The following is a 12,045-nucleotide window of genomic DNA, read 5'->3' on the forward strand; positions in this document are numbered from 1 at the left end:
AAATAAAAAGCTAAACATGAGTATTTTGTATTTGTGCAGAACTGTAAACCAAAATCACTGGTTTAATCTAATCTTTTTTCAAAAACAGATGTTTAGTCTGTATTTTTAAGATACCATCATCATATTCTTTAGGTGTATTCTATTTGTTTTTTTACAGGTTTCATTGTAAACACTGGTTTCTTTCCAGTTCTAAAGTGATGTTTATTTGAGAGCTTAATCGTATCTTGTCTATTTGCCAAGTTACCATGGTAACCTCCCTGCCCAAATTACTGCTGGTTCCTTGTGACAGAGACTCTAACTCTGCTCTCATGACATAAAGAGAGAGAGTGAGACAAAGAGAATGAGAATATGTACTGTATTCTGTTATCTTTCTAAGGAGGGGATGGGTAGGGAAAACAATCTCAGTGGGAACATTCTCTAAATATTGTGGAAAACCTCAAAAAATCCAGAGGCAATAGTACACATGAAACTGTAATATAGAGAGAATAAAACCTGGTTGCTAGGGAAGCAGAGAATATTCAAGCACTGCCACATTTAAGGAACTCAGCCTCTTGTGCTGCAATAATAAAACTGAAGATACTTTTTCATATATCAATTTGTGCTTTCACCTACTGTGCTGAATGGTTGCGCTTTAGGTGACAAATTATTTCAGTGTTCCGCCTATGCGCCAGCTGTAAACAGGAAGCACCATTTCTTCATTGACACTTCCTCTTCTTGGTCAAGTGCATTTTCAATTGTTAAACATTCACTTGTCTTTAAAATATTAGGTGGAAAACCTTTCACACTGCTGACTGGAATGTGATGTCTTCGAATGTGTATGGATCTGTTTGTGCTGTGGGAGTTTGATCACTGAAGTGTTGACTTGCAAAGGCACACAAAAGGGACAGCTTGGGGCACAGGGCAAGGCCTGCATCTTCATGCTACAGCAGCTTTCCTGAAGGTAGGACTGTTTACTCAGATATTTGAGTGATGGAGCAAAGGCCCATGTCACCTAGCAGCACATTGGCCTGACAACCATCAGCATGCACAAACAAACATTTCTCTTGGGTTTTCTTTCAAGCTCTCTTGTGCTGTCGCTTTTTCTTTTCACTCTAAGAGCACGGTTTTCATTGTTTCAGAGAGTGATGTTTTATTTGTCAGTATGTATCGTGTTAGTTGGCATGTGTGATCTTGGAGAATATAGTTGAGAAGTAAAAGTATTGCAGTGTGTGTTTGTTTTTAGAGGTTCATTTTAGACAGAGATGTCAGGGCTCACTGCTCTGTAAGGGGAGCTAAGTCAAGTTTCATTTGCATTCTGGATGTGAAATCATAATATTCCTACAGTTTAACATTAAACAAACAACAGATCATAAAAACATCGGCTTAATAAATTTTTCTTTCAAGCTGAGTATCATATTCAAGTTATGTCAGTCAGCAAAATACTTGGTAACTCTCAAGGGGGAAGAACATGCAAAAAGGAAGGAAGCAAACAAGTTTCCAACCGAAGAATTTAATTAAATGAAACTGAACATAAGCATGCACAAAACTACAACTACGGAAAGCCAGCGTAATGTTAATTACTAACAACTGTCCATACAACACAAAGGGGTTATAAATGACGTAATGACGCACAGGTGACATGTCGAAAGAGACTATATAATGACATAATGACACACAGGTGACACATTGAATGAGACTATATAATGACAGGGGACACGCTGAATGGGAGTAGACATGTGCCACCTGAGGCATGGTGCAAAACTAAAACATACGCATGTGCAACAGAAAAGCAACTTAAAAAAGAGGCCACATGGCCAACGGACGGAGGCAGGGAGGCATGTCACAGTAATATTATTGCTATATTGTTGCTATAATGAGAGTCACAAAAGTCTTATAATTAATTTGTTTTATGACCCAGGCTCTGGTGACTTTAGTTATTATAAATAATAATTGAATTATTTAAATTATTTGACTTATTAGCTGTTATTGATTATTTGTCTATGTATGTGCTCTCAACAGCGTACATAAAAAGCAGACATAAAAAAGTGGGAAAAAATGGAAGAGTTAATACAAGGCACTGACACGTCTGCTTCTTTTGTAGGTGAGTACTTTACTGTGTGAAGGTTGATTTTATTCACTGTTTTATCAACATATGTGAAGTCCAGAGAGCCTGCATTATACTGGGTACCCGATATGGAATTTGTTTTTTTTCTTTCAGCTACAGATATGCAAAATGTGATGAAACTAACCATAATAATGCTCATTATGCAGGGGAAAGAAGGAAGACCATCCAGCCTGTGTCTTTAATTGACCCTAAACTGGCAAAGCTTAAAGAGGTGAGATCTTGAAGAATAGTTTTTTTGTGCCCTTCTCTTTAAAGCTATGATGTGGTCCAATATGTCTTTATCTGACCTCTATGTTCACCCCTGAACTGCTCTTTGTGTGGCAGATACTGATAGATTGGATCAATAGCACTCTGAAATCAGAGCATATTGTGGTGCAGTTACTGGAGGAAGACCTGTATGATGGACTTGTGCTCCATCACCTGCTGAGTAAGAACCGATATTCTCCCGCAGTGTCTGTGTGCATATCAGCGGATCTCAGACAAATTCTCTTGTTTGTTAGTCTCCATGCACAAAACACTTCAGAGCATTCCTTACCTGTGTGCTCTGACTTTAGGCAAGTTAGGAGGACTGCACCTAGAGGTGGAAGAGATCGCAGTGAACAGTGCAGCTCAGGTGCGCAAACTGGAGGCAATCCTGCAGGCCCTAAATCAGGACCTTGGGATTGGGCCTGAGACAGACACTGAAGCAAAATGGAATGTGAAACGTGAGTAACGGCATGCTCATTAAATGCATGGTCCCACCATTTACTAACTTCTATGACGATATCTAATGTGTATGAGTGTCATCTCTGCTGGTCAGTCATTCACAACCGAGACTTGCTGGCGACTCTTCATCTTCTGGTTGCCATGGTGAAGCGTTACCAGCCTGACTTAGCACTACCCCAAAATGTCAGTGTGGAAGTTGTTTTACTTGAGGTGAGCATAATTACTATGCTAATGTATGCATATTAAAAATAAATGTACATATTGAAATGATTCAAAGATTTCATTTTTCCTAAATTGACTCATTAACTTTTCATACACCAACTCCATTTTAAATCAAGGTTAACAAAGGTGGCATCAAATCTGACAAACAGATAGAATGCATTACATCACAAAGGTATGAACATCAAATCATACTATATTTTAATATAAACTGTGAATATTTGTGATGAATATTAAGAAAGGTACAGTACCCGTCTACTATTTCTTCCATGATTTCAGTAAGATTGCAGGTGGAGCATCTCACAGTAAGTCAAGTGATTTTTAAGTGTGATTATAATTGTTGTTGAAACATGAAAACATTAAAAAAAAAAAGAGCTTTGCCACTTTCCTTCACTTTTGTCTTTCTCTTAAAAGATGATGACCCCATAGATGAGGTGCTCAAACTTGATGAACATAAAATTGCCACAGTAAAGAAGGTAGCACCCTACTCACTGCAGTTACCATTCAAACAGGTCAGAAATATTTTAGGTATACAGTAAACTGACTGCAGATATGGTTCTATACCTACAGGCTCTCTTACACTTTGTCAATAAGAACATATCTCCATTGAGGCTGCAGGTGGCTGACATCGAGAAACAGGTAAATAAAAATACCTGATCATCTCACCAAATAAGGCAACAAACTTTGGATAATATGTCAGAACTATACAAATGGAGAATGTATGCATCTTTTTCATATCTATGTATTATGTGTATGTATTACATACTGATGTCATCAGTTTGCAGATGGTGTGATCCTCCTTCTGTTGATTGGTGAATTGGAGGGCTTCTTCATTCCACTCTATGAGTTTTACCTCTCTCCCACCACCCATTCAGAAATGGTATGACCTATTTGGTCATTGTATAAGGAGCAATGCATTTATAAAGGATAATTTCTGTTTTTTACTATGATAATGTTTGAAATGCTACCACCCCTATGCCACCAGATTTTGCTATTATTTCAGACCAAAACACCAATACTATAGACTCTATAGACATTATTGATTTTAATGGAATTATCGATAGTACACTAACACCATACAATTTGATACAATAAATTTCAGTGTTTTGATTTGCATTTTTTTTTTTTTTTGTTCAGAGTAAACTTTTCATTATAGACATGTGGTTAGATAATGCTGTTATGTGCAAAGCACACATATGAAGGCACCTTCCAACGATTTAATTTTATCAACTTTGCCTGTTATTATAATTAAGTTATAAATAAGTATTGCCCCTGAGCGTGCAAAATTAAGACACCATGAAAAGTTTAATGCTGCATTTTCATTGCTGTAAACTACATTTCACTACAATGGTGCTGGTAACCACCATCATACCCTAAACATTTATGGATTTGGTTAGTTCTGTCCATTTCACATGAAAGTCTAATACAAAATGCAAAAACGCAATCACAATTTATGAAAAATAAACTTTAAAAGTAGGCCTATGGTTAAAAAAGAGCAAGCAATATTAAAAATGAGCTTATTGCAAAGCATGGTGAATAGCACTTCCTGAAGATGACCAATCTTCCTAATTATATACAATGATAATATTTTGGACATATAAAATGATTCAAATGGCTTTGTTTGATTACCACCACTTCTGAAATACACAATGAAAAATAACACTAAGCTAGGTTATATATAAAACACAAAGCTTTAATTACAATTGAATGCATCAAAAAGCCTTGACGTTGTGGTGCAGTAACCCTTAGTAGAAGCACTCTGTTGGAAGGATTGTAGTGCTGTGTGCACAAAAAATACATTGTACAATAAATATAGAGAGAAATGTAGCCACCACACCCTGAAAATGACAGGCTAAAAGTAAGTTAGCAAAAATCCAAGATAAAGAAGTAAAAACTACCTTGAGTAACAAAAGGTTGGAAAGTATCTCTTCTGTAGTGGTGAAAAATGGGCCAATAGATTGATCACTTCTGTAAAAAAGAAAAAAAAAACCTGGCAAATCATTCTTTGTTAGTGTCAATACCAACTGAGTAAATGGTGAATTAACCTTTTGGTAAACCTTTAAACACAATTCATAAAAATAACATGGCATCATCATTTTCTGAACTGTATCCAACCCAGTTTTGCCAAGTTACTCAGAACCCCCATAGCATGCCTACTGTCTTTTGTTCATTTAGAATGATTAATCTTCACCCACTCATAACAGTGCTGAACACAGGATGTGGGTTGAGATGACAGATGTCAGACCTAGCTGTGACTACAAATATTCATTTAGTCCAAATGGACTGGCATCTGCACAGTATAACAGAATGGCTAATCTGTTATTCGTTCATTTCAGAAAAAAAGAGTACATCACATTCTTGCCATTCAATTATAATTAAATATAAATATGCATAACTTATGAAGGACACAAAATATGCATTTCTTATTTGCTTACTTCCAGCTTCACAATGCAACCCTGGCTTTGGATATCCTCAGTGACAGAGATATGCCAGTATTAAATGTGGAACCAGAAGGTGAGCTACAGTATATAAACTACACCACATAAACATATCAGAAAAGCATTTATACATATACTATACTATGACATATTCTATGACAACTGTAAAGTTCAGCAGAAACCCTATGAACAAACAAACCACCAGATCATGCTAATGTCTTCAAAACCTATGGGCCATGCACAATTTGTGCTATATCTCTTCATCAATAGTTTATGACCATAGGCTTTATGTTGAGTGGATATTTTTGCCATTACAGACCATTTTCAATGCAGCAGTGACACTGCTGCGCCTTATACACTTATACCAACACAATACTACTATCCCACTACCATATTACTGTCACAGGTTAAGAAGGGGCTACCACCAAAATGACATACAGTCAGCAGTAGTCCTGTCATCAGAAACTGACTAGTAATGAATTAGGGTAGAGGATGACCAATTAATTGGATATGACAACAGACCGTACAGTTACACTTTCAAGAAAAAAAGTTTGGAATTAGCTGGATTTCTGCATGAATGGACCATATAAATTGAACTAATTTTTAATGCACTTTTTGTGAATGCTGTGTCTAGTTCACCAAAAAGAAATCTCAGTGCAGGATTCAGTGATGTCTTCTCTTTTTCTGCTCTGACAGATATTGTGTCCCAAGATGTGGCTGCTACACTCAAAGTGTTGTATGCCTTGTTCCAGAAGCACAAGTACAAATAATTCCAGCCAAATCTACACCTTCTATAAATGTCTGGCATAAGCTAACCTTCCTGTCAGCTTAGAGTACCACATTAACTCTGATGTTCTTTTGTCATTGTGACTGGCGAGGCAGTTGTTCAGACAGCTTCATTCCTGCCAGCCTTAATGAAAGTGAGAGCGCATTTGACCGCACTGCTCATCATGCAGATTGGATTTGGATGCTGACAGCATTGTTTCACGCCATCTTTCCACTCTCTAGCCCTGCCTCTCCCTCTCTTCCACCCTCCCACACATTCTCCTTCTGGGCTGCTGCCCTTGGCCCCCTTGCTGGTCTTGATGGAATAAATGCACTAGTGATACACTAGCTCTCATGGGTTCCTCTTTTTCCTGCTTACAAATAAGCATCTCTGATCTGTAAGATCTGGAGTGCAGTGTCCTTCCTTCACTCTGCTATCTGGTCAGTTAGCTTCAGACTGATGATCAGTAAGAGTATGTGGAAAAAGAAAATACAGTAAGATCTATAGTTCCAATATAGGTATGTTGCCCCTCTCTTAACAAAACCTTGGCAAATGCAGTTTTAACCAAGTCAGCTAAAGTTTCATGACATTAAGATGCAATTTTGAACCTTTGAAGATCACTAAGTTGTGATGTCTGAGACCATCAGCATTAGATTTATCTTGAAAAAACCTCCTGTAATAATATTTGTGAGTTGTGACAGGTTGGAGTGCCGTTAACACAGCAATACTATCAAAATGGAAAAGGCAAACTAATCTTAGAACATATTATAATAAACTTTTCATCAAACTTGACAAAAAATTTCAAAACACTAATTATAGTGGGAAAAACACCATTAACAAACCAGTTCTGGTATATTTTTGGGACACTTTTAGTGGTTATGTCAGTGCATATATGTTTTAGAGACAGGGTCTTAATAATTTAGCATTTCCATTTTTTCTTTTTTTTGTATTTTTATATGGTTTTGTGTATGTTTAGTATAAACATCAAAATACTACAAAATTTAAGCACTGGTGTTCGTTATTTTATGAAATTAAATTAAAATAAATTAAATAAAAGGACAAGTTTTCTAAAAAAAAAAACTTTTGACAATATTTCGATGGGATTTACTATGTTTTCAGTGTGGCATAAAAGGTTTTGTTAAGACAACAGATATTTCAAAGTGTTTGAGGGGCTTAAATATTGCTTTAATATTTACATAACTCATTAAACCTGTATTGCAAAGCAGTCTGTCATGCATTTTTAACATTTATTTTAGTAGTTCAGGCAAAAAAACAAATAAACAAAATTACTTTAATGCATAAAGGGCTAAAACTGATGCAGTGAAAGAATAATAATTTAATACTGGTAGTAACACTAGTAGTATGTTCAATTTTAATGTCATTTGTACCACAGAGGTATTTTGGATAATTGAGAGGACAGTTAAAAGGAAATAGAGCCAAAAGCAAAGATTAATGGAGATCTTATATCTACTCTGATCATCTTTATCACCCTATTTTATTCTATAAAAGAAAGAAGGAATATGAGAGAGCAAGAGCAAAATGGGGTGTAACTCAAATGTAATCTTTTAGGTAAAGTGCAGTTGCCATGATGAGTCAGAAGAGTGCTCCTTAAGGCACTTAAAGAATGCTCAAACAAACCTGAGCAGTCAGAAAAACCCTGTCTGTGTGTTTCTAATTCTACAACCCCTTTAGGAAGCCTGTTGTATGCCTTAATGATGTCTCTCACAACTCCAGGAGGGCATGTGAAGGTAGTGGCCAGACTGAAATCTGGACTGATGGATCAGCTGCTACTGTCGAGCTGATTCAAAACATCAGAGAGAAAGACAGACTAGAGTGACTTTGTGTTGACCTCTTAACAGTGTGGGACACTAAATAACCCAATGAAAAAAACAATGGTTATTATAATTCATCGTAACACCATTAGCTTCTGAAACACCAGTCACACAAATTACATTGAACATGAACTACATTTAAACACAATTGGAAAGATATATCTTTATTTCTCCCAACTGCAACAGTACAAAGTTAACAATTTCAAGTACACTTGAAATAATGACTATACATTCTACCTAATAGGAAAACACTAGCTCACAGAGTGTGTGCCTCTTTGTTTGTTTGTGTGTGTGTCTGTGTGTCTGTGTGTGTGTGTTGGATTGTATGTGAATGTGCAAACACTTACAAACATATATGCATGGTGTACAAGTGTGTGTGTGAACAAACCACTTGCTTTAAGGTACCAGAAGCTACAAAGCTGCTGTCTACAGGTTTAGAGTTACTAAGGCAACTGTTACCAGGACAACCCAAATAAAAAAAAGGGTGACTGGTCATTATTTTATTGTGGAACATCAAGGACTGTAATATTTTTCTATTTGAATTATTGTATTTATTTCCTTGTTTGACCAGGCATCCAAGATTTTGCCCTAGGGTTTTCTGACATTTTGATAATTCATATCTAAATATCAACTGCTATTTGTAGATTAAATAGCAATCTTTGTGCTAGAGCACATCTAATTTGAACATTCCATTTTCAATCAAATTACTATTTTGCAGCAGATGGGCTAAAAATTGTCTTCTTACTTTCTTCATCCCACACTGTCCGTTCTTTAGGAGCTGTGAGTCTAATTCCCTACCTCTCACTTATACTCCTGTCTGACCAATTATTGCAGAGTAGGGAATGTCAAGCTCTACCAAGAAATGTGATCTTAATGTTTCAATCACCTAATTGAACATTAGCTGCATTTTCAAAGGTAACCACTTGCAATAAATCCATAGGCCATGCTTGAAGCTTACTGATCATAAATAGGGATTACAGCTTTACAGTCATTGTTCTTGTCTAATGTGAAGCGACACATCTGACAAAATCTCACAGTAAGCATACAGGGAGCATACATTTATGTACTGTTAACAGTAACAGTGTGATGCTTATGCAGGGAGGGAGGTGGTAATCTAAGCAACCACATTGTGCAGAGGTGGGGAGCAGTCATGAGGTCTTGGAGCATTTCTCAGCCTTGGATCAGCAGAATGCAGTGTATGTTTCAGAATATGCATATTCCACTGAGTAGAGAGTTGGGTGTTCCTGAAATAATGCTCCTGGCATTTGAAAATACTCCTTGATAGTTTAAAAAAGTTTCGCTGCGATATTTAATCAATTACATTAAAAAAAAAATTGTTTTCCAGTTAGAGTTACAAACTATAATGGATTGCTCATAGATCGCCAAATTGTATTTTTCATTTCTGGAGAAATACCACACAATGTTTGTTATGGTGTAGTTTTCTATAGGTATGCTTATGTAATATATATTTCAGTCATGATAATTTGACCAATTCACTGATAAAACCACACTAAAAAATAAATTATAAAGAAGAGTAAATAGTAAAACTAAATCTGAATTCAGGAGACTTCCACTACATTAAATACAGTACATCACAATTAAAATCAACTAAACTAACATAATGTCACTTATAGTGACACCTATGACAAAGTATGATCTCCAGTTTTATGTTATTGTGTAATATTAACAAAAATCCTCTGTTACTTCATCTTTGGAAACACAATCATAAATGGTTCAAAATCTCAAATTTTTACCATATTACACTTGAGCATTTCAAAATGTAAGAATTTTCATTATGTGTGCTGTGAATCTCAGAGTCTCAGACATGTTCTGTGAATATACAGTCATGTAATGGCTTCACTCAGAATAATCTCCAAATAGTCCCTCCATGGACTTATAATAGTCGAGCTGTTGTCAGAAACATTTCTCTCCAGCCTAAAACCTCAAGAGGTTAAAATTTTCTATGAAATATATTTTTGTTTTCACTGTAACACATTGGCAGAGTGGATTTCAAATAGCCAAAACCAATTTCCTTAATTCAATAACCTTGTATGCATCTCTAAACAAGCATACCCCAGCAAAATATCTAAATGTTATATGAAAATACGCCCACCAGCCACTCCTACAGGATACCAATAAACCACACTCACTGACTACAGCATTAGTTTCCTTTGATTACAGTATTAATTTCCTCCTGTCCTGAAAACTTCATTATTTTAGAGGTGCTTTTTATAAGTGTACAAATATAGAATACAGCTCATCTGTTGGCAAATTCCAGTGCTGAGGCCAACACAGTTGGTAAATGACCTGCTCAAACACAGGTACAACAACTAGCAATTAGATGAGCAGTTAAATGAGTCAAACAGGTGAGCTTGAGCAAGGAAATCATAAGGCAGTGCTGGATTCTTGCTGCTCAGGACTGTAAATTGAAACCCTGTTCATCACTGGTCAGTTTCTGACAACAGAACCACTGAAGTTTTATTAATGTTAATAATGAAATGGCTGGTGAGTGTAAACCTGCTGTACTGTTGTGAGGACATAATTCAACACAAAACAAAACAACTCTACTTCCTGTTTGAAAACATTACTTAGTTTCCATAGTTTTCAGGTGCTACTAGTTACAAATAGCAACAAGAAATTAAAAATATAAACAACCACATAGCATGGGTCCCAGGAGGCTAAAGCCCAAATCATCCATCCCTATAACTTCCAGACCATTTTTACTATGGTACTGAAACAGTCCTCTGGATGACAGCAGCACACCCACTATAAAGAACAAGACGAACATTTAACTTCCTCATTGTTCAGTAAACTTGAAGCTAGTCCTTGTGTAGCCAATGGCATTGTCTCAGTGATTTCTGATTGCAGCTTTAAGCATTTGCTTCTCAATATTCCCTGACTAGTATACATAAACAATATACAAATAAATACTCCTACTGCTGCACAATTATAGTAATTTGTCCATATTAGGTCACAAAGCAGTGCAAACCCTATAAATATATCCTCAAATGTGTTCACAAATCTTTACCATGAATTAGTACTGGTTGTAGAAAGCTACTCTTGTTCCTTTGCTTGGAAAGACTGTAACACTTATTCTGGAGCTCTGTTCTATCCCAGTTCACTTCTCTCTTATCTTGTTCCAGTAACTTAAAGATCCAAGCTATAGGTCTATTAATTACCTGGTTCTGCTGGGTCTGTAAATGCCTCAAGCATATCAGTGATTCTCCAAGGTTTTTCAGACATGGCTGTGAAGGGTGATCCTTACAGAGGAACTGAAGGGATGCACAGTCCTCCCCAAAAAGGTTTTGGTCTGAGGACTGGGGCAACAATCACATCTTCTTAAATTTTTTTTCCTTGTTCTCCTGAAGTCTTGACCTCTTGAACACAGAAACAGAGACAATCAGTAAAATGCAAATTTCTTGTCAGCCTTGGAGCTTTTATACAAATTCATAGAAAGTTTATTTTTAATTAACTAAATTTTAGTAATTCATCTTGAAATAGTTGTTGATATTTACAAGTAACTTGGCTCTGATTAGACTAACTGAACTAAAGTTAAACACAGTGAGCTATGACGACTGTACCACCTGTTGGCGAGGAAAGCATTCTAATTATTTTATTACTTCTTCTTCTTCAGTCATCATCATCATCATCATCATATTCTTCTTCTTATTATTATTATTCATACAGTTTACTACCATTCATACAGTTTGTTTTGGGATTAAGGCTATTCCACTCAGTACAAAGAAAGCAGTAGAAAATAAATAGAAATAAGAAAAGAAAAGTAGGACCACCTTCATTCATTCATAATAAAACATTAAAACTGACAATAAAAACATTGTACCAATCACACAACAATAGTATACAAAAATGTACAGCCTTTGGTACCTATTGTGCTGATCTTTGTTTTTTTTTTTACCTGCCTCTAGGAAATTATGTCTCACAACTACTTTCCACAGTGCATAGAACAAGATTGCACAATAG

At 36.1% G+C, this 12,045-nt stretch overlaps 1 protein-coding gene across 1 annotated transcript; it reads left to right on the top strand.

The window, feature by feature from the left end:
• Positions 1-128: 128 nt before the first annotated feature.
• Positions 129-6,579, top strand: parvg (parvin, gamma). The gene is made up of 13 exons (XM_027029797.3): positions 129-940; positions 1,999-2,080; positions 2,251-2,315; positions 2,429-2,531; positions 2,659-2,808; positions 2,904-3,019; positions 3,148-3,203; positions 3,308-3,333; positions 3,443-3,504; positions 3,599-3,667; positions 3,807-3,908; positions 5,470-5,542; positions 6,163-6,579. Exons 2-13 carry the CDS (start codon positions 2,035-2,037, stop codon positions 6,234-6,236), a joined length of 942 nt encoding a protein of 313 aa, XP_026885598.2. The 5' UTR covers positions 129-940; positions 1,999-2,034; the 3' UTR covers positions 6,237-6,579.
• Positions 6,580-12,045: the final 5,466 nt, after the last annotated feature.

The sequence above is a fragment of the Electrophorus electricus genome, chromosome 4 (assembly GCF_041902795.1).
Source record: "Electrophorus electricus isolate QZ-2024a chromosome 4, ASM4190279v1, whole genome shotgun sequence".
Taxonomy (NCBI): Eukaryota; Metazoa; Chordata; class Actinopteri; order Gymnotiformes; family Gymnotidae; genus Electrophorus; species Electrophorus electricus.

Bases quoted from the DNA above. Each gene is read 5' to 3' on its own strand.
- parvg (XM_027029797.3), top strand. From the start codon at position 2,035: ATGGAAGAGTTAATACAAGGCACTGACACGTCTGCTTCTTTTGTAG. The intron at 3,334-3,442 runs GTAAGTCAAGTG...TTCTCTTAAAAG, and splicing joins TGCAGGTGGAGCATCTCACA to ATGATGACCCCATAGATGAG. The intron at 3,668-3,806 runs GTAAATAAAAAT...TGATGTCATCAG, and splicing joins TGGCTGACATCGAGAAACAG to TTTGCAGATGGTGTGATCCT.